This window comes from Falco naumanni, chromosome 4 (assembly GCF_017639655.2).
Source record: "Falco naumanni isolate bFalNau1 chromosome 4, bFalNau1.pat, whole genome shotgun sequence".
NCBI lineage: Eukaryota > Metazoa > Chordata > Aves > Falconiformes > Falconidae > Falco > Falco naumanni.
Window position 1 is genome coordinate 11,909,009 of NC_054057.1, and position 24,431 is coordinate 11,933,439.

General features: G+C 49.3%; 2 protein-coding genes across 4 annotated transcripts; both read left to right on the forward strand.

Moving 5' to 3' along the window:
• Nucleotides 1–382: 382 nt before the first annotated feature.
• Nucleotides 383–2,766, forward strand: HOXA4 (homeobox A4). The gene is made up of 2 exons (XM_040592670.1): nucleotides 383–1,028; nucleotides 1,537–2,766. The coding sequence occupies exons 1-2, from the start codon at nucleotides 437–439 to the stop codon at nucleotides 1,863–1,865; spliced, it is 921 nt and encodes a 306-aa protein (XP_040448604.1). The 5' UTR covers nucleotides 383–436; the 3' UTR covers nucleotides 1,866–2,766.
• Nucleotides 2,767–3,693: 927 nt separating this feature from the next.
• On the forward strand, nucleotides 3,694–23,377 carry HOXA3 (homeobox A3). Of its 3 annotated transcripts, XM_040592667.1 has the most exons (4): nucleotides 3,694–4,426; nucleotides 8,109–8,187; nucleotides 19,510–20,098; nucleotides 21,545–23,377. In XM_040592667.1, exons 3-4 carry the CDS (start codon nucleotides 19,627–19,629, stop codon nucleotides 22,312–22,314), a joined length of 1,242 nt encoding a protein of 413 aa, XP_040448601.1. In that variant the 5' UTR covers nucleotides 3,694–4,426; nucleotides 8,109–8,187; nucleotides 19,510–19,626; the 3' UTR covers nucleotides 22,315–23,377. The 3 variants fall into 3 exon arrangements, with proteins under 3 accessions (XP_040448601.1, XP_040448602.1, XP_040448603.1); XM_040592668.1 differs by lacking the exon at nucleotides 3,694–4,426 and having other exon boundaries at nucleotides 7,979–8,187; XM_040592669.1 differs by lacking the exons at nucleotides 3,694–4,426; nucleotides 8,109–8,187 and adding an exon at nucleotides 11,935–12,150.
• The last annotated feature ends 1,054 nt before the right edge of the window (nucleotides 23,378–24,431 follow it).

Sequence of the window (24,431 nt, forward strand, 5' to 3'; positions counted from 1 at the left end):
TTGCCGCCCCGGGAGGGGTCGCGGTGGCAGCGGCCCCCTGGAGCGGCCCCCGCCGTGGGTCCGTGGGCGCGCAGCTGCCCCGCGGCCGCTCGCCCTCCTTCCATTTCCTGATCCGGGGTCCGCGGCCCCGCGCGGTAATTGGCGGTGGCGGTCAGGTGGTGATGGGGTGGCGGGGGGTGCGGGGGTGTGTGTGCGTGCGTGTGTGTTGTGTGTGTTGTAGGCGCTCCAGGGGTGGGAAGAGAGGAAGGGAGGGGAGTGCGGCGGGGAAGGGGTGGGGGGAAGCTGGAGGCCCAAACTTTGGCAGCGGCGAGCACTTGACAGCAGCGGGAGGGGGAGAGGGAGGGAGGGGAGGGAGGGGGGGGAAGGGGAGGGGCCTCGCCGAGCCCAGAAAAACGACAACGCGAGAAAAATTAGTATTTTTGCACTTCACAAATTAATGACCATGAGTTCGTTTTTGATAAACTCCAACTACATCGAGCCCAAATTCCCTCCCTGCGAGGAGTACACGCAGCACAGCGGCAGCGCCGGCAGCTCCGCCAGCTACCACGCGCACCACCCGCACCCGCACGCCCCGCCGCCGCCTCCGCCGCCGCACCTGCACGCCGCGCACCCAGGCCCAGCGCTGCCCGAGTACTTCCCGCGGCCGCGCCGGGAACCGGGCTACCAGGCTCCCGCGGCGCCGCCGGGGCCGCCGGGGCCGCCTCCCGAGGCGCTCTACCCCGCGCAGGCACCCTCCTACCCCCAGGCGCCCTACAGCTACAGCAGCGCCGGCAGCGCCGCCCCGGGCCCCGAGCAGCCGCCCCCGGGCGCCTCGCCGCCGCCGCCGCCGCCGCCCGCCAAGGGCCACCCCGGCCCGCCCCAGCCCCTGCTCCCAGGCCATGCCCTGCAGCGCCGCTGCGAAGCGGCCCCCGCCGCCGGGGCCGGCACCGGGCCCGGCTGCCCGCTGCTGCCCGACAAGAGCCTGCCCGGGCTGAAGGGGAAGGAGCCGGTGGTCTACCCCTGGATGAAGAAGATCCACGTGAGCACGGGTGAGTTGCCCTTGCCAGGGGGAGGTGGGGATGCGCCTGCAGAGGAGGGAAGGGGGGAGGGTGCTCCCGCGGCCGGGATGGGTCGTTGCGTGTGTGGATTTTTTTCCCTCCCTCCTTCTCCCTCCGCGTTTCCTAATAAAAAAAAAAAAAAAAAGAAAGTGAGAAACCTTTTGTATCCGGGGTCCTTTATCAAAAGATTTACGAGACGCCAAACTGTTAGGGCAGTAATTATAGCCCCCATAAATTTAATTGCCCTGCAGTGGCTCTGGGCCATGTGTCTTTGAAGCTTTTCTTCTAACCCAAATGCCCATCACCATTTTTTATTGCTCCTCGATTGTCCCCACCGTCGATAGGCTGTGAAACAATTTTTCTTGCCGTTTATGTATCTTATGCGAACCTGGTGTCAAGTTATTATATAATGATTATGTTCCATCGCTTTCCCCCCCTTCTCCCTTTCTTTCCCCTCCGCGTGCGTGTGTGTGTGCGCGCCTGTGTGTGCACGTTTCAGTCAATCCCAATTACAACGGAGGGGAGCCCAAGAGGTCTCGCACTGCCTACACCAGACAGCAGGTCCTGGAGCTGGAGAAGGAGTTCCACTTCAACCGCTACCTGACCAGGAGACGACGCATCGAGATCGCGCACACCCTCTGCCTCTCCGAGCGCCAGGTCAAGATCTGGTTCCAGAACAGGCGCATGAAGTGGAAGAAAGACCATAAACTGCCTAACACAAAGATGCGCTCCTCAAACCAGTCCACACTGAGCCAGCAGTCCAAAGCACAGACACAAGGCCACCCCCATCCTCTCGATGGGGCTACACCCAACGCAGCTGCGCTATAAATACGTGGGGGTTGGTTTGTTTGTTTGTTTTTGGTTTTGGTTTGTTGTGGGTTTTTTTTTATATATATATATATTTACCTATCTATTGGGGTTTTCCAGCTGCCCCGTGGTGGAGGCTGGCCGTTTGGACCAAACAACTGTGTAAAACAAAACAGGAGCAGGAAAGGAAGACGAGACGTGCCCAAGAACGGGCACATGTTTAAACCAAAACCCGGACGATTGTCTACATTGTATATAGATAATGGTTCCATGCCCATCATTTTTTTCTATTTATGGAAACACTCTCTTGCCCTCGGTGTAAAACGGGGCTGGATGCTGTCACGGACGAATTCTCTGTACCTAAGACGGACTCCTTTTTCTTTTTTTTTTTTCTTTTTCTTTTTTTTTTTTTTTAAGAGAGAGAACACTTTAAAAATAAAAGACGGTTAAAACAAAGCAAAAACCTCGTGAGACACTTGTGTAAGGCATTGACTTGAATAGCGCTGCTTCATGGCGTGTTCGTGGATTCCCGTGTGCGTGCGTGTGTGTGAGGGTGCATACGCTAAAATGCACACACACCAACACGACAGAGACAACGAACACGTCCACAGAAGGTTAAAGACTTGCGAAAAATGTCCCCTTACACTGTTCAAAGGGAAATGTTTTATGTATCAAAGGTAACTTAACTGGTTTTAAGTGTAGCCCTCGCAGTAGCTGTGATCTATTAGTTTTTCTCCACATTCCCTATTGCATTTATTTAAAAAAATATTGCTATAAAGGCTGTTGCTGTCTTCATATTTGGCACCGTCTAAATCGTTTGGGTCCATGTACAATTTGTGGATTTTTGGTGTAATGTACAACAGTGCCAGGTGCTGGTAATAAAGATTATTCTGTACAAAAGAATTAAATGCTTGAAACACAAGTCCACTCAGTGCTGTTTCATCCACCTTGTGCTTGGCTGGTGTAGGCACCAGGAATTAAAAACAATGGTTTATCGTATTGTTTTAACTTGGATTCATCTTGTCAATAAGGTAATGGTTGCTTTAAATATAGTGAAAAACGTCCTGACTCCTAATTGCCTGGCTGAGAAAAAGAGCGCTGTAGGACGAGGAAAGGTCTTGCTGCATTGTATAGGTGAGTGGTATTCTCTGTAGCGGACTTGTGGCAGAATGAGTCCAGGTCTCCATCCCTCTCCATACGTGTGTTTTCAGCTGCGTTACAGGGAAACTGTGCTTCTACTGGGAATCAATAAGCTCCCGTTACAGATTTTGCTGGAGAAGTCATACATGTTCCCCATGATAATACTTTAAATCTTTAGCCAGTCGTGATTTATTCGTTCATTTTCACCTGATTATGATTTCTCTATTGGCTAGCATTTTTGAAGGGGGATCCATGGGCGGTAACCTAAAGTTTCTCTAAGCTGCCTTTTCTGTTTCTGTTTCCTTTTATTTTCTTTTTAAGACTATTTCAAAATTTGTTTAGAAAGCCTGAACAGAAACATGAATTTGGGTACAACTCAAGAGTTTTACTTGACCAACATTATCGAGACAACTGTGGATAAATGGGGTTCAAGTGGTTCCAGATCAGGCTGCACCTCTCTGCTTCCAGGAGTGCAGGCAAAGTGGAGCTGCTAAGGGAGAGCCTTGTTCAGGGTTTCCACAGCAGAGAGTAGCACTCAGCTGGGTAGGAAAAGGCTTGGAAAGAAGCTCAAATGCTAGGAAATCTTCCAGGGAAGGCCTGAAGGCCAGGACTTATTTACCTACCCAGACACATCCGAGAGGCATTTTTTGGAACCAGTGCTTCTCTTCGCTTGAGTGAGGCCACCAGGACCAGGTGCAGCATCACCCCCTGGGTGAGGTGGCACCAGGCCGCAACGGTACTGCCAGCATCCCTGTCTGGCCATGGAACATGGATTGTCACAGAGAAAAATGTAACATGCCACTGGCAGAACACATTCAGCATCAGAGAGGTGGCAGCTTTAAATACCCTCAGCAAACACTGCTCTCTCCAAACCTGACCAAGAAGCAGGCCTGAACAGCATGCTTCCACTCACATATTGCTGTATACTGAGTCCTGAATTGCCAGCCACCTCCTTATAAAGGAGGAAAAATACAGCTGTGAGGTAACTACTATCCACAAGCGTGTAACTCTTAGTTTTGTTTATTGCTTGAGAATCCCTCAACATATTTAGAGCCAAAGTTAGCACAACTGAGCAAAATTCCAGCTGAAATGTATTAACTGGGGATGCAGTATTTCTTTAGTGTGCAGCCTATGTGTATAAACCTGGTTTGCTCCCATTGTAAAAAGAAATGAAATCACGCTGCAAATAGCAATTTTAGCGAGAATCATTAATCACCTCCTACAATAAATACTTCTTTGTAATTCAACAGCGGTTCTGAAAGGCATTCTCTTGGAAAAGTCTGTGAAGACGCAAAGGATTTTCCTGGGGAAAAAAAAAAAAAAAAAGTGGTCATGTGTAAAGACACAGCATCTTGCCTGTCTGCTAAAAAAATGTGCACTCTCTTGCTGGAGATTGAACGGCGGACTGCAAATTACCCCATGGCAGATTATCATCGTTTAAGGTACATTTTCCTTTTCCCCTCAACCTTCCCCCTGTGCCTGTGCTGGGAGTGGGACGCAGCTCCGGGGCTGGGAGCCCTCTGCTACCCGTCCATCTTTACAATAACTTCGAAAATTACATCGTCCAGTTTAAATTCTCGCATTGTGTTCCCTTTGCTAAGGCAACCGGGAGTTCACCGAGAGGACAAATTTTCTATCTCATTAATTGTTTTTTTTAGAGGAGCAGACTGACCCTTCAAACCCTTGACCTTTAAAGACAGTATTCTTTTTAATCCGGCACTTGGACCTAAATGTCCCTTTCCCTCCCTCCCTCCCGCTCTCCCAGTGTCTCTCACACACGGATTTATCTGCTCTGGCCACAAAGGCGAGAGCGGCCCAAAAAGCTGGAAGTGGAAGTTTGTCAATATTTCAAAGAAAGACCAAGTCACCTCAGAGTCACTTGCTGGCCGCAGGGACGGCCACGCCGTTAACTCCGGTACCCACCTCCCCTCCCCTCCACCCACCAAGAAAAATGCTCCTTTTCCAAGATCCCCCTCCTCGTTCCTCCTGCAAGCTCTTGCTATACCTGGTGTTTTATTACACGGGGAACTCAGCTGTGACAAGCGCCTTGTGGTATTTAATAACTAGAGCCATCCTGCATTAGAGGATTACGCAATGCTGAGACTTTTTTTCCTTCCTTCCTTCCTTCTCTTTCTTTCTTTCTTTCTTTCTTTTTTTCTTTCTTTCTTTCTTTCTTTCTTACCCCCCCCCCCCTCTTCTTCAGGGTCCTCACCGCCCCGTGGCCTTCTTGGACAGTGTTTGTAAACGAGGAAGGGGTGGGGGGAGCCCTCACACAGGCAGAGATCTTGACAGGCTTGCCATGGAACTCCAACCCCCCGGTCCCCCCCTGCCCCGCGCTGGGGCCCGATCCGGGCAGCCCCGGGCCCGGCCGCCGTTCCCACACCTCCGCCGGGGCCGGCCTCGGGGAGGCGGGGGCTCTCGCCCAGTCCGGTGCCTCACGGCCTGGCCGGGCCGCGGCGGGGTGGGACCTCCCGGGGGTGCCCCGGGGCCGTCCCCTCGGGCGCGGCGAGGCGCGGGCGCCCAAGCCCAGCCCACGCGGGTCCCGGTGGGTCGGGGCTCCGGCGTGGGCAGGGGAGGCTTGGCGGCCACCTCCCCACGGACCTGGGCAGCCACCCTGGCTCCGCCCGGGCCCGCGGACAGGCAGCTCTGACCCGCGGAGGGCAGCCCGGAGAACGCCGCCCTGATGCTCTCCTGTCCCCCTGCCAGCAGTGCGCAGAGCCCCCTCCCGCCCCGCTGCAGACAATAAGGATCTGGGTTCAACTGGCTAATTTGGGGGAGCGGGGGTGTGTGTAAAGCTGCCCCATCTCGCTGTACCGAGCGGGACAAACCCGCGTTATTGATGCCCAAGCACTATCCCTAGAAGCTGAGGAGCTTTGACAGCCAGCAGAGATTAGGGGACCCAAGTACAAGGATCCCTGCGCTCGCAGATAAAGGTGTTGCGTCTGTTCTGGGGGAGATATTGAAATTTTAATCTTTAGGGTCACGTGACTCATTAAATAATTAATGCAGATAGTCAGGAATGGATCTGTGGCCGTCAGTCCTCACTAGGAGTGATTCTCTCAGAAGTGAAACTCAACTCCTTATTACTGGAGTTTGTTTTTCTTTCTTTCTTTCTTTCTTTCTTTCTTTTTTTTTCCCCTTCCCTTTAAAAAAAAACCCACCTGATTTATCTTGAAAGATTCTAAACTTCTTAAGCAAGCAGTAGGGTCTGTGTTGGTAAGTAGGTAGTGTGTATTTCTAGCTTGATGACTTTAATTGTTTGTGCTTGCTTTGTCTGCTGAGCGTTTGCTTAACAAGTTTAATATTTAGAAATGTTAAATCTTTGTTTTAGCTGCCTTGTGGTCACATTACGGCTTTTGGTGATTAAGTGTTACCGAGGCAAACACATTCGATAATGTTCTAATTCACACTGTGGAAGGCTGGGTGCCACAGTGCAGGAGGACCTGCTTTGTTCAATTTTCCTGGCGTTAATAAATCACCGGCTCCTAATGCAGGGCCAAAAAAGCAATGGAAAGGCAGTGAGCATTGTAAAGGAAAAGTCATGGGCGACTTTCTCTATGACTCATTAGTCTGAACGATTTATGTACGAACTTAAAGTGCCGCAATGAATATTAGAGTTTGGGATAACAACTAATTAAAAAAAAAATTCATAGCGTTTTTAGAGTGCTTTATTGCTACTTAACAACTCTTTCAAGAAGCAGCATAGTTTAAAGGACTGTGGCAGTGTAAAATAAGGTAGCGTGACTTAATAGCTCCAAAATAAATAACTGAAAGTCTCTGGCACCATTTTCAGATACACGCTCCATATTTAACACGAGTGGGGCAACCCAGTCACGACGCACTTGATCGACGATTATTGCCGTTTGTAACGTGACTATAGATTAGGGATCAAACCGGCTAAGGTATGAATTTGAACCTAAAATGCCAGGGGGTTCCCCCTGTGTTGGAGCCGAGGGGAGCGAAAGGTAGAGACAAGAATAACCCAGGCAGCAGCGCCCGGGATCTGTGATTGCAGACTGAACTTTCCATTTTCTTTTGTGTTTGCCAGTAGATTTTAACAGTCAGCGCTCTCAAATTTATGAGACGGCAATAAACAGCTTAGTAGGCTATTATTGCATGATTTTATGTAGACTGAAGTTCGACACCAAATCTAAAATTATTAGCGTCATTATGGAACTACTAAATTACCAAAGCAAAGCCTCTGCTCTAAAAGTTCTCCCAAGACAGACAATATTTCCAAGGCTCAGATGACACCCTTCCGCAAGAACTGTGTTATTTAATTATTAGCATTTACATTTACTGACAAATTTAAGATGCTTTAGATGGGTTTTATTAGCGAGAATGAATACGAAGGGTACATTATTATATCTGACAAATTCTGTAAACGTGATACATGTAAAGTGGCATGCCAATAATCTATTGTCTTTTTGGATTGTGCAATATTGTTTATTTTAGGGGAAGAGAAGCCTTCCAGGTTTTTTTTCCCTTCTCCTTCAATGGCTTTCAGTGTGGTGGGTTTGTTTTTTTAAAAAAAAAACACCAACTTTGGGCCCGATCCCGCTTCAGTGAGGTCAGTTGTTAGTCTCTTATTGCACTAGTGGTGACAGGATCGGGCCCCGGCTAACCATTTGAATAAAAGCCCAACCACAATACACCCCGCATTTAAACTGGAACCCTTTCCGCGTTTTATTCAGCAGAGATGAACACCACGACTTGTGTTTAATGTCTGTTCTTGATTAAATGATCCTAAACAAAAGTTTCCCAGAGGAAAATAAAGCAGACATTCATGTAACAAGAGTTTGGAATGACAATATTTCCAAACACTTGGAGACAGAAGGCATAGCTGTCTACGGGAAAGGAGAAGAAAAAAAAAAAAAAAAACAACAAACCAAACCCAAAACCCCACACAACCAACAACCGCACGCTTTTATTTCTCAGCTCCCCGTGCTGTTCACCCGGGTGGGAACCCACGCTCCGCGCCGGGAGCCCGCGCCCGCTCCATCCCTGCCCACCCCGCTCCGGGGCTCTCCCAGCGCACCCGGCAAACCATGTATTGCCTATGAAGAGGCAAAATACCTCCCCCCTGCACGCCCCGGTAAGGCACTGTTTGTTGCTTGTTTACAGGGAGCCCCGAAAAAAAGCCGCTCGGCTGGGGCGGTGGAAGCTGGGAGCGCGTCAGCCCAACTCTGCGCAGCTGGAGGAGGTAAGAGCCGGGAAGCGGCCAGGCTGCCGGCCGCTGCTTTTGCGCCGATCGCAGCTGTAAGGAAGCCATTTGCCTAGTACCTGCATGCAGAAGAAGCCTGCTGGAATGAGATTTTTTGTTGTTGTTGTGTTTGTGATAAATATTTAACCTAGCTGGAATTTTTTTCTGGATTGGCTCTATTCATCTTCCGTGGGTGGTGAATGCGCGTGTCTGGGCAGACAAAGAAGTGTACGGGACCTGAGTGATCACCATCCATATAAAGGCATTGGGGACAGGAAGGATGCAAAGTCATTTGAAGAGCGAAAGAGGTTGAGAATTTCTTTGTCCATTCTTAGCTCCTTCCCAAATCAAAGGCGTAAGGCGAAGGGCAGCGGGTTGGAGCCATTTCGGTGTTGAATGGCTTATCGCGGCTTGTCTGTTTGCCTCCTCCTCGAGCAGTTCCGCAACCAGTCCTGCAAACGTGGAGTGCATGAGGGGATGTTAGAAAACCTGATTTTTTTTGTCTGCGTGCATGCACTAGAATGGCTAACGAGTAAGTTTCGGGTGTTTGTCTGGCCGGGCCTGCTTTGCAGCGGGCGGAGGTTTGTGTCTGGTGGTTCAGAGTTGCTGGAGTCCTTGATGCGCTTGGTCCTTCGGCAGGAGAAATGTAATGCTTTTCATAGTGACCATTTTCTTATGCCGGCCGCCGAGAGGGGAGGATTACACAGAATTAGCTCAAAGTCCTGCTAGATTTACCTGCTTATTTTTGGACGCTGATGTACAATTAGTATATTTTACTACCTTTTAAAAGAGGCCATAAATTACAGGACTACAAGGGCTCTTTGTGTTGGCTTAATGGGCTGCTTAAATCTTAACTACAAAAAGGCGCTGCAAATGTCTATTCACGCTTGTGTTAGGAAATTAAAAGCGAAAATACGGTACGAAGGAACCTTCCTCCGGTGGCATGTACCCATAGCATTGCGTACAGAGATATTTGGGATTCCTTAACGGACCCAACACTGGCAGACTCAGCTGACTCTAAGCAGAACTTCTCCCATAAGGGCACACAGGCGATAGCTCTATTCCCTTTATCTGCTTGGAAATGATCAAAGACCAACTTTATCTCTATCAGACGCACAGATGTACGTAAACAGCTCTGCGTCCTAGCAGATTTCAAATCTTTCGAGGAAGCAAGGAAATAAATGCTTATATCGTACTGTGATTCCCATTTCGCCTCCACATGGGAGTGATAGGCTTACCTTTTAACAACTGGCATAAAAGTAAACTTGAAAGACAGTAAAAATTCTAAATCTAATTATATTGAAGGTAACTGTAAATAGCATTAATGCTAAGAGTGGCTATCGATGCCAGAGCTGGCACAAAGGGTCTCTCTTAATGAAGGCACGTTATGAACTCAGATCTGTTTGTTGTTACTGAGCCTGGAATTTCAGCTCAGCTCGAAGCCATGTGCATAAAGCACAGAAAAAATCAGTAGCAGACCTACTGATAAACTCCACATTTTTCTGCTAGGAACCATGTTTCAGGTCTCCAAATCATCGAGGTAATAAAACACAACGTTGAATGTCCAGGAACTGGGACAAAGCAATATATGGGGAAATCCAGCGTCTCCGACAGGCAAAATCATTTGAATTTGTATTTGAAAACTCGTAATCACGATACTAGACCAAAGCAAGCTTTCTCCAAAATCGGCGGAAGGGAATAATTTTCAGCTGCGATCCAGGACAGCATAAAGTTAGGCAGGCTCCCCCTTCTGCCCTCCCAAAGCACACCCTGTGGAAGGTATTCACACGTCAAGAAGTTACTTTTCTTTGAGAATTAATTAGTTTCCCCACTACATACACGAAGTTAATTGTTAAGCAGTAGTTTTAGGATTAACTTGACCATTAATACTAATAAAGATGTTCATAGAAACAGGGTTTTGAAGCCAATAGCCATAGCTAGCGTTAAGGCATTTAAGCTGACTTATGATTGTGATTTATTGCTTTTGTACTTTCTATTTGCTCAGGACTGTAACTTCTAAAGCCATCTTTCTGCTTTTGACGCAAAGCAGTCGATAACTTTTTAGAACAGCCCCAAGAAAGACTTGCTCTGCTTTTTTCAACATCTGCTCCATTCCCCATTAATTTCAGTTTCATTGTTGCAGAAGAACTTCTCTCTGTGTTTCTTTATGGGATCTAAACACATCGTATTTAAAAGAGCCGTGAATCCACCTCGAATAAATATCAGCCTTGGTTTACGTTAAGTGCGAGAGCTGAGGAGTTACCAGTCGTGCTGATAGCTACAGACTTGGGCATGTCGTGTGTGGCTAATACAGTCTCTTTTCCAAAGGTGGATAGTTTTTATTCCTGTTTTTAGTGCGGGATAATATCCATATACCCTGCTACTAGCTTAGTCACCTCCATATGAAAAATTGCAAATTCTTTCTCTGTTGTAATGTCACGCTGACTTTGCTGCAATGTCCACTACTACACACTGCTACTGATGGGTTTAAATTCCAGTGGCCCACTTTTACAATCCAAGTGAGAGTATATAAGGCTTGTCCGTAACACTAAAAATTGCCCTTAGAAAGAACACTCCTTCCATTCTGTTTAATGGAGTGCAGGTGAAGCTGCAAGAAGAGATAGGCAGTTAGCTGAAAGTTCTCTACGAGCTCATGGGGGATGGTGGAAAGATTTAGGCAAGTGTATATACATCATGATGTAAAATGCTGGAGTCACGGAACCAGACTAGGGGCACGTTAAAAGCGTGAACTATCTGATTTTCTTTGACTCCTTCCAGAAGAGCTATGTGAGTTGAGGGTTTCTTTTGTTTGATTAGCTTATTGTGTCAATAACACAAGTTAAACAATCTTACAGGGAAGATGTGGTGTGCTCACACACAGGAGAAGCTGCGTGGCTCGGGGGCTGCGTACAACTTTGGTCTTTTCTTTTTTTCTTATTTTTCCCCCTTAGGCAGCAAGCTCCCCCTCCCCAATTTTTTTTTTTTTCATCGTTAGAAACCTATAATTTTGTGCATCACTCAAACTAGCTGTATAGGAAATGCGTAAGCACAGGTTTAACAGCAAGGTCCCAAAAGGTTTTGCAAAATTCAGAGCCACGCCAGTGAAGGAAGGTGTACTCTTCATAGTGTGTTACAAGGACAAAAACCAACTAGCCTCTTAGAAGAGACTCTTTTTTGCCTTTGTCAGGTAATTATAGGTCTTTTTAGTTTCTACAGGAGCCCTGATGTAGCGTGTGGGAGTTGAGCAAGCCTTCTACAATGGCAGGGTAGAGGCGGCTGAGGGTGTGGGGGGAGTCTGGTAATCGCCCCATTTAGAAGGGGGCTGGAAATAATTGTATTAAGATTTGGACTTTCTTAGGGGGTTGCAGAGGACATGCGATGTGGAGCAGAGTGGCGGGCCTGGGGAGCAAATGTCGATTAATTAGGCTAAGTATCAAAGTGCAGCGTAATCCCATATTTTAAGAAGTATTCTTCTTACCTTCCAATGGGCTTTGTGTAAAGAAATATTGGTGTGGGAGGAAAAAGAATCAAACCAATCTCCCCTCTCTCTCCGTCATCTGCATCTCTTGGATTATTTTTTTCCCCTCCCTTAAAACTCTTCTTCAACATATTGGGTTAAGGCTTTAAAAAGCAAAGGCTCGCGCTAAGAAACCCTGTTCCTTCAATGATTCCCTATTTCAAATAAAAGGATTTAAGTTGACGTATGACCACGTGAGCACATAATACAGCGCATTATTGTGGCATTTGGAGTGGAGACCCGGTCTGGCTCCGTCTGAGATTACGCTTTTCCAGTTTCTGTTCAGAGCAAGCACTGCTTTCTGTTATTTTTTTTTTCCTCCTGCCCCCATCACCGTCCCCGCAAGAGCTGGCCATTTCGCTGACAGCTTTGGTTCCTTATGGAAAGGTTATTGTCGAGCCGAGAGGACGAAATGCTTCGTTAGAAAGGATGGATTTTATTTTAAGGTATTTCCGTTGATTGTTCATTTATGTGGTGAGTTATTGCTGTTCGAGGCAAAGGTCAGTAGCAGAGGCTGGAGCGAGTGCGTGTGTGTGCGTGCGGGTGTGTGTGCACCCGGAGCCTGGCTGCTTCCCCCTTTGTTTCAATTTGCTGCGGTAAATATTCAACTCTCCCCTCGCAGCGAGCAGAGCAGGGAGAGTTTGCTTCTTTATTTATTTTTCTCCATAGAGATCCCACACTGCTGTTGATGGCCAGCTGCCTCTGCTCCAGCCCCTCAATTGCCATCTTATAATTATTTAAGACTGGCTAGAGAGGGGAAGCCTCTTTTATTATCGTGTTTGGATGGTTTTTTCCCCTTTATTTTATTTTATTTTAGTATGTTGTTTGTGTGTTTATTTATTTATGTATTTGGGGAAGTCGAGAAAACGATGAGGGGAGGGGGGGCGGGGAGGGATGCTCCTCGGTCGGGGTCGTGCTCGAGTGTGCGACGGCGGCGGCCGTTGTTGTTTTATGGGTGTTTGTTCGGCCGCTGCCGCTCCGTAAATCGATGACTATGCGATCGTGCTGCCATTTTATTTATGATGGTTTAGTGGTACTTTGTTTACCGTGTGCGGAGGGCTGCATGGGCGCTCAGCTCTATGGTGAAGCTTCCCCTTCTCAAATGAGAGGCTCCTCTTTATTTCCTCGCGGTGAGGAGGAGTTGAACCAGGAGCCAGCCATGGCTTCTAACAATAAATCAGCCCTGGAAATAGAGGGTGTTTTTTTTTTTTCTCTTTCCCTCTGTCCGAATGTGGATCTGTAAAGCGAGAATAAAATGGGGAGGAGTGGACATTATCTTCTGGGAGAACATACACTAGTCCTAAATTCATACCTATACCGTTGTTTACATAAATATAGATATATTGTTGCGTATAAATATGTAAGCATTTGCATATATTGATAAACATGTGTGCGTAGCTATAGATAAAGAATGTACTTTAAATGACGAAAATGAAAGATTACTTGGCTGTCCAAGGAGAGCAAAATGCTATATAAAACGACATTTCCTCGGTGTGTCCCGGCTTTGGGAAAGGTCGGAGCGCTGGGACCTGCTTTCCTCCAGTTCGCTCCGTGCCTTTCGCCTATTCCTGCCGCACCATTTTGTGCCCAGTTACCGGGTGCTTGTAATTACTCATCTTCTAAGGAGTCACAAAGAGGGGGAGAGAGAGGAAGAAAAGCCAACGATGATAAAAACTCCGCTGAAAACAACAACAAAAAAGGGTTATTTACACTCGAAGCTGTTGGCGACCGTTCCGCAGAGACCTGCAGGGCAGAGATGCTAGGGCTGGTTTCTCGCTTTCCTGCTCTTTAAGCCGCTCTCCGAGCAGAACTGACCCAAAGAAATGCTATTTCTCCTTCTCGCCATACTGAAGCACGTTGTCCTTTCTTAAACCCGGTGTCTCTCTTCGGCGAGGGGAGGAGAGCTGTTTCGCTCCCAGCTGTGTGTTTAAAAGCCAAGGTTGGCTTTGCCGTATTTTAAATGGGTCAAAACGCGCCTCAAAAATAAAATGCAAGCTTTAATTGCAGCTCAATTGCTTGGCAGCGTTTCCTCTGATTTATGACCCAGTTCGGATGCATATTGACCCAGTTAAAACACTCATAAATAACACAGTCCTGCTCTAGAGCAAAAGAAAGCAAGAAGAATTTTGGAGGAGAGGGGGACTTCGGCGAGTTGTGTAAATAACCTCAGTCTGCTGAGCAAATAGCAAAGAATCCGTTGCCATTCTTTAGCGTTAGCGAATATAAACAATAATTCAGATTAGCCGCGGCTTGCTTCGGTAGTCCAGTCCTCCTCTAAGGCAGCTAATATGCCCTCCTAACTCTCTAACGACTTGGAGAGACACCACTTTCAGAACTGGTCCCCTTCTCCAGCAACACCTCGCCTTGCTATTTCATCCCTAAGAGATTCCCCCAAATCAGTTTCGAATTATAGTGCTGCCTGCTTCCACCTCGGAGCATCCAAGGACAATAAGCTTTACAGGCATTATTTTATTCGGAAACTAAGAGTAATTCCATGAAAACGGGGAGAGTCCCGCAGAATGAGACCCTTCGGGAAGAAAAGGCAGCTCATTTCTGACCCGGGAATCGGCACCAAACGCTGCCGGTCCCTCCCCGAGCTGAGCCCTATCGCTCTCCGCGGAATAGAGCAGAAAGAAAATATTCGGCCTCTGGGAGGGAAAAACAGATAAAAGCAGCGGGGATCTGTGCATTGGGACACTTATCCCGACATCACAGGAGACATTAAAAAAAATAATCATCTTCTCATGTTTAAAATGACCTCTTTGGGGACAGAGGGGGCGTGGGGAAACGGAACTAATAGGCAAACTCTAGCAAAATACTCTTTGCAGGCAGTAAGACGAATGGAGGAAATACTTCAGTATTCTTATGAACCACTTCGGTTCTCACGATTAAAGTCCCTTGCAAATCCCTTCAGTTTTAAAAAGATCCCCTCCCCCTCCCTCCTCGTCCCCGCTCTTAAATACAGACATGTCGTCAAAATATCCCGCTGGAGATCGTTCCCAAGTTTAAACGCACTCCTAGGAGAAGATCGCCCAGGCTTTCGGCAAGGGCTCCCCAAACCGGCAGGCTCCCCCCGGCGTCCGCAGGTTCCTGCAGTCCCCAGCTCTCCCTCGCCAAATCCTCCTCTCCGGTCCGGGGGCTCCGTCGGGGCGCAGCGCTGCCTCTCGCTATTTGGTCGGGCAAGTGGGCGAATGGCAGATCAGCAGTTTCAGAAGAAAGTGTGGGGTTGATTATTGACTAAAAAGACTTTTTTCTTCCGATGCGACATTCAAGGGATTGTTTGAAGCAAAACGCATACGCGGTATTTTTGCCTCTCCTCTCCTCCTACGCTGCCCGCTTCCCCTTTCATGTGGTGCCTTCTCACTTATGCCATAAGGAGCAAGTGTTTTCTGTTTTAGTACTCTGTTTACAGCTTTGGTGCATGAAGTCATAAATCTTGCATAGCCATAAATGACAAAAACCATTGGTATGCGTAAGAGGCCACCCCAGCCTTATAGTGCTTTTTATTTCTCGCTTCCCCCTCGCTTTGTTTGTGCTTTAAGATGACACCGGGCTCCCTCGTGCTTTAAGCGGACTAGTTATATTTGTAACGCCTTAATTAACGAAGTAACGTCAAATTTACACCTAGGCATTATTCGGAGCCTCTGCTTAACGTGCGGAGCCCGTAGTCCAGCTACCGGCTTCCAGAGGGGCAGGGACTGCAACTTCATTTAAGTTCACGTTTGCACTGTCGCTGCCGTGTTTCTGTTACAGGGAAGAGGGGGAACATCACCACCCCCAAATCCCGGGCCGCTGGAGAGAGAGGCGAGCGCCTGCCCCAGCGCTGCCGAGGAGAGGGAGGCGAAGGCGGACGGGCTGTGCGGCACCGGGCCCGCGTCCACGCGGGGCTGCCGCCCATGCGTCCCCACAGGGGGCTGCGGGTGTGTGTGTGGGGGTTGGGGGGTGTTGTGTGTGTGAGCGCCTCTGTGCCCGTCCCGAGTGCTGGGGATATCTGGGGGCGGGGGGTGTGTGTGTCTGTGTGTACATCTGTGTATGTGCGCGCTCACGCATGCATGAGTTAATAATTAGTAACTCTAATGATTTCCAGCGTGGCTCTGAAAGCATTGCCCAGAGCGGGGATCCTGGTGGGCTTCGGTTGGCTCTCCGGACCCAGCCCCGGCTTTCCGGGCTTTGCCCTCTTCCCCGGGACTCGGCTAGGGCTTTGCGGGGCTCCCGGCGGCGGGGAGCGGCAGAGGGTCTATTTCGCAGCCGCCCCCCAAGCCCACCGGTAAGAGGGACAAACCCAAGGCCCCCCCCAGCAGCACCCCCGGAGGCTGGTGAGAGCGACCCTTTGTGAGCGCCGTTTGTCTTCATTAGCATAATTTTCCTGGACTTTGGTGACGCCCGGGTGCGGGGGGGGCCGCACTCCTTCACTGCCGCGCTCCTCCGCTCCCTCCCCTGCCCCCACCCTGCCCCAGGCTTCCCCAGGCGGCCGCCTTTCTTTCTTCCTTCCTTTTTCTCCCCCCCCCCCCCCCTTTTTCCCCTCCACACCCCTCTTTCTCCTTCCCTCTCTCTCCTTCCCTTCCCAGAGCAGCCCTGGGAAACATCCCTGTCCTCCGTGCCCCGCGCAGGGGGAGCCCGGCACGCCGGGGACCGGCTCGGGGCAGGGTGGGCAGCCTGAAGCGGGAGGGGAGCGGGGGAGGCGGGGGTCCGGACCAACCGTCCCCATCCCGTGCGGGGCAGGGCTCGCCCCTCCCGGCCGGGGGGTGCCGGGTGCGGAGGAGCTGAGCCGGTGCCCACCCCGCGGTCGCAGGGACCGGGCTGGGGCAGACAGCCCCTGCTCCCTGGGTTGTGTCGCCTCCAAAAAAAAAAAGAGAGAGAGACAGGGAGAGAGCGCGAGCATGCTGGCTTCCGCCTCAGTCGTCAGAAGTTAAGGTAAGCAGGCCACAAATACGCTGCTATCAGTCGTGAATGGCGGAGTTTATGTCCCAGTGATTTATGACCGTAGACTTAAATGTCGGTTCAAGAAGAGTTCACAAGCTGGGGCTTCCTTCCAGGCAGTGACTGATACCCTTACACTTCGTGTTCAGGCAGCTCTCTCTCCTCTCTCCCCCCTCACCCCCCCTACCTTCTCTCAACTTTGTCTTTATCTTTCAGGAAATCTTTCAGGGGGCTGCCTGGTTTTTCATCCTAGAGTCAGAATTTGGGGCTCGGATGGGAGTTACAAGGCAAAAACTGGTGTGCTTTGGAAGGGGGGAAGGTAGAAGGAAGGAGAGGGTAGGGGAGAGCTGAAGTGGGGAGTGGGGGAAATGGGGGGGACTTGCCTCACCCTAGCAGCTTTCATCTGCTGTCTCCGGGCTGTCTGGATGGGGGGGGGGAGAGAAGCTGGTTAAGGGGCAGAGAGGTGTAATGCACAAATGGGAGATGGAGACGATTAAAAGGGTACTGGAAAAATTGGGGGCCCATCTGTGTTTGTGGTACTTGGCCTTTTGTCTCCGAGGGGGAGAGGAGAGCTCTTCCCATCCCAGGCACCGGCTGGGGTGGCAAACTGCTCCCCCCCCCCGCCCTTCCCCCCTTCCAGTCCCGTTAGGGCGCCGTTATTATCGTGATAGTTGTCGCTCTTAATCCCGCTATTCCCGCTTTTGCCAGGAATGGCCGGGCGCTCCTCAGGTTACCCCCGCTTCTCTATAACTTTGTAGGAAGTGATTAACTTGGCGAAGCCAAAGGCGGGAGCTGATTTATTATTATTTTTTTTCCTTGCTGGCAGGCGGCCGAAGCTTCAATAATATTTTGCCTTCCGAGTAAAGTTGCCTATTGTCTGCGGGCAGGCGGCTGCGGGAGCAGCGCCCTCCGCATCCCTGCGCAGCGCTGCCTGCGCTGCCGAGCGGCCAGGGGACGGCGGAATATTTGATGTCGCGATCATGAAAGGCGGGTGCCTTTGTAAAATCACCGCTGGCTCATTATTTCCTCTTTCTCCTCTGGCAGTGGCGTCTACATTTTCTCTTTCAAAGGAATTGAGGAAAATCACACCAGGCCTCGATAGCACCAGGAAGGAGAGGCGAGGAGCTGGAAATGGTGCGCGCACCTCAGACCTCCATCAGCTTATTAGCTTAATAACATCCAAAGAGCTCGATTAGTGCAATAACAGGGTAGCCGCCCTGCTGTAGGTGTGTTACCTTCGTTCTGTCACTACCCAACAAAGGGAATGCTGTTTTCTAAGAACTTGTATAACTTGAAAGGCGTAGAAGGAGCTCGTTTGGTGCATATGTTGTGTAAGGCTTTTCGCCCCTAAGCATTTGTCCCTGTTAGATGTTTTGGGGGAAAATATCCAGCTGCTAAGTACAGGGAAAGTGGCAAAAGAAACGAGAGCTCCCCATCCGAAAAGACGTGGTTGTTTCTCAGCAACGGGGTAGGGGGACGGTGAGGAACACACTTTAATTCCTGAGAACAATGTGAGTGCCTGTGGAAAGAGCTCCTAGATCGGAGATTACTCACAGGTCTTCTCTCCCATTAATGTGGGGGATTCTTTAACTGGTTATTTTCAGGCAGGTGACCAGTAGGCTTTAATCTGGGCTGAAAAAAAAAAAAAAAAAAAGATCCCAGAAAGAAGGACAGGGGACCAAAGTGTGTGTGTGTGTGGGGTGGGGTGGGGCGGGGGGGGGGAGGCAAAGAAAGGGATTCGCCCCGGCAGAAGAAGCATTCTCTGGGTTTGTGTCCACCCTCTCCCTAGCCAAGTGACCCTCATACATCAAATTACATAGCAGTTTCCAAGACAGAACCTATTATCGCTAAGTTGGAAGGAAAGTTCAAGCCGTGGTCATGGAGATGAACGCTGGTTTTTCAGGTTCCTGGTGTGGTTTTTTGCCCAATCCATCATGTTTTAACAGGTAGGATCTGGCTGATTCCACGAAAAGTTAGTGTCTTGAAAAAACTGCTGAAAAAACCAAACCAACAGCCGCCAAAGAGCCCAACTTGCCCCGCTGGCCTCGCTGAAGGGGCTTCGCGCGGCGCCGGGTGCAGCGCGGGGTCCGGACCCGCTCGCGGGTGGGAGGAGGGCGGGGGCTGCGCGGGGCGGCCCGGCCGCGTTGCGGGGGCCGAGCAGGAGCCACTGCGCGCGGCGGCCGGGGCTCGCTCGGGCAGAAACCGCTGCTGCCGAGGTGCGTGACCTGGCGGCTCAGGGTGCTACGTGAGCACGGAGAGGAGAAGGCGCTGGCTTTGTTTATTTTCCTATCGAGCATTTCACAGACAAGCCAAAATCCGTCACTTGGGATCGAGATGTTGAAGCATCCCTGGCTAGGAAACCTTTCCACCCTGCTCCTGCCCCCTGCCACACGTAGACAGGAACAATCTCCCGTATTTCTTTCGAGTTGTATGGAAAACCGTAACCTGGAGAGAAAGGCTAAAAATAAAACGATGCCGGTTACAGGAGAGAGTTTGATCCTAGAGCTGGAATGAAGGAACAGCCCAACCCCTCCACATTACTGATTCCTCGATCACCCTTATCTCAGAGACTGGTATTAAAACAGCCTCTCGGTGATAAACGATTGACTGCCTTGCCGTGTGGTGCCCTGCTCTGTTTCTTAAGAGGAAAGAAAGAAAGGAAAAAACCCTAGAAAGCCCCTATCCCAGTGCAGCAAAGTGCATATTTGTAGCTGCCAGTAAACCCAGGCAGCTTTTATATCGAAATGCTCTGCGCCTGAGGCCAAGTCATGCTGCTAAATATTGCTGACCACTTTTTCTTTTATGGCTTTCATGTCACTTAGCTATTGAAAGTAAGATGGATTTGTACCATTTCTTCACCCTGCTCTGCTCTCCCCACACCCCAGGTCTGCCCGGAGAGGCCATTGGAGGAAGAGCGCCACGTGACAGAGGGGTGCCAATGTTATTCTCCAAGGGTGTCAAGACCCTGTCAGTTTGCGAAATAAAAATTGGGAAACAACGAAATGCAAAAAGCGACCTACTACGACAGCTCTGCAATCTATGGTGCCTACCCCTACCAAGGAGCAAATGGTTTCACTTATAATGCGAGTCAGCAGCAATATCCTCCATCTTCATCACTTGTGGAAACTGAGTACCACCGCCCCGCGTGCTCCCTCCAGTCCCCCGGCAGCTCTGTGTCCCACCACAAGGCCAATGACGTCAGTGAGAGTTGCATGAGGACCCTCCCCAGCCAGCCTCTTCAGCCCCCCGGCCTCACTGACCCACAGGCCCCACCGCAGCCGCCTCCAGCCCAGCAGGCACAACCTCCACCTCCATCCTCTGCCTCACCATCTCAAAATGCCAGCAGCAACCCTGCCCCAGCCAACCCCACCAAGAGTCCGGCTCTTAACTCGCCCACCATGTCCAAACAGATATTCCCGTGGATGAAAGAGTCTCGGCAAAACACAAAGCAGAAAAACAGCAGTTCCAGTTCAGGTATGAAACATGCTACCCACTCTCCCCTGGTACCCCTGGGCTGGTCACACATCTGGCGGCAAGGAGGGCAGCTCTGTCCACCTTCACTTCGGGGAAGGGTGGGAGGGGGCTTTATTCCTCTCTGAGTTGACTGCTTTGAGCTTTTGGAAAGGGGTTGCCATCACTCACAAGGGGATCTCAGTGAGCAAACCACCCCCTGCAAAACTTTCCCAGCCCTGCAGAATGAGTCCAAAGTGATTTTGTTTCCTGGTGGCTAAACCACTTGTGCGCTCCTGCATCTATCATATTTCCTAGGTAATCCCCCCTCCAGTAAATCATGTCAGTGCAGAGCAGCCCAGGCTTTAAGCCAGAGGCCTGTCCCAAGTACTTTGTTGGCATGGTGCTGTTAGATTAATAAGACAGTGACCTATCTCTGCTGAAGTGTAACAGGAATAAAATAGCTCATAATCATGTGCAGGCAGGATCAATGCCCTGCATGCAGTCAGAACCTCTTCCTATTTTAACAAGCTGATTGGCCAAGTTACAAGCCTGGTAAACAAAAATCATTCTGGAGTGCCATAAACTTCAGCCCATAAAATATTATCTTCAGGATGGAAGTGTATATTAACACTTTCATTACTCGAGAAAACCCCAGCTGATAACACCAGTGGTACTCCCAATGCCCAGGAGCTGGGCCTATATTAACCTCTTCCTCTTTTTCTCTTACATGTGCCTTGGAAATAGAGTTCAAAACCAGCAAATGTCTTTGCCAGTCTGCTTTTTAAAGCCCTGGCAACATTGCTGTTTACAGCCTTCCATATCATGTATTTATTTTATTAAAAAGCAGTAACATTTAAATACGTCTGTATTCCTATACACAAGCCTAGCCACCGTATGTTCTTCTTAATGTATATTATACTTCCCAAGGACTACCATATGTTTATGCTATATGCTAGATGTTATAGAAACACCATACTGTCAATTCTATGCTTATATGTTACATCGTTATATTGTAGATACCTAACTTTCTGGCATCTGTGTATATATTAGGGCTTTCAGAAAAAGAGGGCTGCAGATCTTTACAGCAATGGAGCGCAGCTAGTTCTCAAAGACTCTGATCCCGCTGTATTAACAGAGCCATAGGTTCACCTTCAGAATTTCTAAACCCCACTGTGTTCCCCTGAACCTTTCTTATTCCTTTATGCAAAGCTCAAGATACTTGTGTGCTGCCATTCTGAAAGGAAGCAAGTATAGTCATATAGTAACACTAATGAGGTGAAGGAGGTCTATTGAGACTTGTGGCTTAGCACGACAAAGCTCATGCCATGGGGTAGTACTCATTGCGCGTGTGGACATCCACCTCACGCCTGAGAGCTGGACGCTGGCTTCTGGTGTTGTTGGCCATTGTCTCTGGTTGCCGTGTCCGGGTTTGCCATGCTGATTATGTTCTTTGTGTGATTTACATAGGTGAGAGTTGTGCTGGTGATAAAAGCCCTCCGGGGCAAGCCTCCTCTAAGCGAGCCCGTACAGCTTACACAAGTGCCCAGCTGGTAGAACTGGAAAAGGAGTTCCACTTCAATAGGTACCTTTGCAGGCCACGAAGGGTAGAGATGGCTAATTTGCTCAATCTCACAGAAAGACAGATCAAAATCTGGTTTCAGAACCGCAGAATGAAATACAAAAAGGATCAAAAGGGCAAGGGCATGATGACCTCTTCAGGAGGACAGTCCCCAAGCAGAAGCCCTGTCCCTCCAGCTGCTGGGGGATATCTAAACTCTATGCATTCTTTAGTAAACAGTGTCCCCTATGAGCCCCAGTCACCTCCACCATTTAACAAGCCTCATCAAAACACCTATGGCATCCCTGCATCGTACACCACTCCTCTTAATAATTGCCCACCTCCTCAAAAGAGATACACGGGGACGGCAGCTGTGACACCTGAATACGATACTCATCCTCTTCAAGGCAACGGTTATGGGAATCCACATATACAGGGAAGCCCCGTCTATGTAGGGGGCAACTACGTGGAAACCATGACCAGTTCTGGGCCTTCCATCTTTGGTCTAACTCATCTCCCTCATCCTCCCTCTGCCAACATGGACTACAGTGGGGCTGGGCCAATGGCCAACAATCACCACCATGGACCTTGTGATCCGCACCCAACATACACAGACCTTACCGCTCACCATCCTTCTCAGGGAAGAATTCAGGAAGCGCCCAAACTTACCCATCTGTAAGAGACAGGAGTCACTAAGTGGAACAACAAGCCCCCAACTTTTGGAAAGTACTTGCCCCTTCCCTTCTCTGTCTCCTCCTCCCACCATGTGCCCTCCACTCCTCTTCTCGTTTCTTTTGTTCGTTTTGTTTTGTTTTGTTTCCTTTGGTAAAAGCGTTTTCTAGTTTATGTGACGTAGCAATATTTGTTGCTTGAATTGCTCTATAGTTTCACTAGTGGATATTTATCTTCTTGAACTGTAGCCTTGTGTCTCACTTTGGGAGTATGCAGAGGCTTTATACTTTACCTTCTACACTTTTATCAAAACAGGGTATATGAACAAATTTTCTATAAAAGGAATTCTTAAATGTGAATTTGTTCGTACATGATTGATCCCACGGGGAAGCAATTTTTTTTATTGCACTTCTTTTAAATAGCAAGAAAGACATCAAAAGCGCTTGGACAGGGACTCCCTGGACAATTATTAATACGTGTAAGTCTTTCAATGTGTGTATGCTGGTGAACATTCAGATTTATTTATATTTTTTTTTTGCAAACATTGAATAATCTAAGTGTTTAAAATTTTATTTATCCCCATTTGTTCATATTTATATATATATAAAAAAATCTGTACCCTGAATATTCAGGAGGTATTTACCTGGCCATATGTTAGATGGCATATCGGCACGCGTTGGAAATATCATTTGAAAGGAAACTATAACTCCTTTTATTAAAAATGGTGATAACGATGATGATGATGATGCAATAAAATCTGGGAAAAAAGATCACGGTTTGAATACTTTATGCTTGTAAACATCCAGCTAGGTGGAAAGCGTGTGGAGCTGAAAAGGCTAGATTTGTTTTGAAAGTTATACATTCCTTGCTGCTCACGTTCATAAAAAAAAAATAAAGTTTTTATTCTGAATAATAAAGAGTTAAGAACATGTTCTTCGCAGCGCAAGGGAAGGGAGAGCCCTTCATGACGTTGTGGGGAGTTGGGAAACTCGTCTGCAAACGCACACGAGGATCCGCTCGCCCACCCGAAGGGCCCCGCGACGCCTTTTCAGCATTTCATAAGCAGGGAGAGGGATTTTTTTTTTCTTTTCCTTTTTTTCCCAGCGGGGTCTCACGGCCGCCGGCGGCGGCCGCCTCCCCCCGCGCCTGCTGCGCGGTGCCCGCCCGGCGTGAAGAGCAGGGGGGCGCGGATCGCCCCCTCCCCGCGGCCCGGGGGTGCGATGGGGGACCGTCCCCTGTCCCCGGGCAGGGCCCCGCGTGGGCGCGGAGGGGCCGCCCCCCGGCTCGGCGCTGGGGAAGGCGGGGGGCCGCGCGCAGCCGGCCGCGGGGCCCCGCCAGCGCTGGCAGCGGGGTGGCAGGGCAGGGCCCCGGCCAAACCGCAACCGCGCCGGGGGGATGGATGCTGAGGGCCGCTGCCTCCGGACGTGGCTCCCGCCGCCGTTTTCTCCCTTTCCCTTAAAGCAGTGGATTTTATTTTTTTCATTGATATTATTCTTATGTTGTTAATTATTATAATTATTTTTATTTTATTTGCTGTCTGTTTCATTTTTGCTGAGCCGCCCTCCCTGCCCACCGCAGCCTGAAGCTGTGGGGGAGGGGAGCCTCGCGTTCCCTCTCTTCCCGCGGGGGTGTGGATGTGTGTGCGCGTCCGTCCGTGCTGGCAGGGTGGGGGGGCACGGTTCTGCAGAAGGGTGACTGTCCGGACCCCAAACGGGCACCCGCGGAGGTCTCCGGTCCGATTTGGCTCGAGGTGGAAAGCAGAAACCCGCAAGCGTGTGCTTAAATCCTATTTTTCTTCCTTTCAGGCGAAATGTCCGTAATTTTTAGATTGAAACTTGAAAGATAAATCAAAATGGACCTTAATAGACTAGGTAAAATGTACCCCTGCACGTTTATAAAGACATATTCCTATGCTGTGTAGACGATAACGCACGCTGTTCACCATCTGTATCTTTTAGAGCACAGAAAAAAATGTCGCCATTTTGGTCTCATGCTGAAATATTATTAATCTTTGGGCTTTATCTTGTTCCCAGAACCAACCTTGCCTGATGCTGAAACATTGTCATGCATCCATAAATCTATATAGAGCTTTTCTGCATAAATAGGTAAAGCATGCTCAGTCAA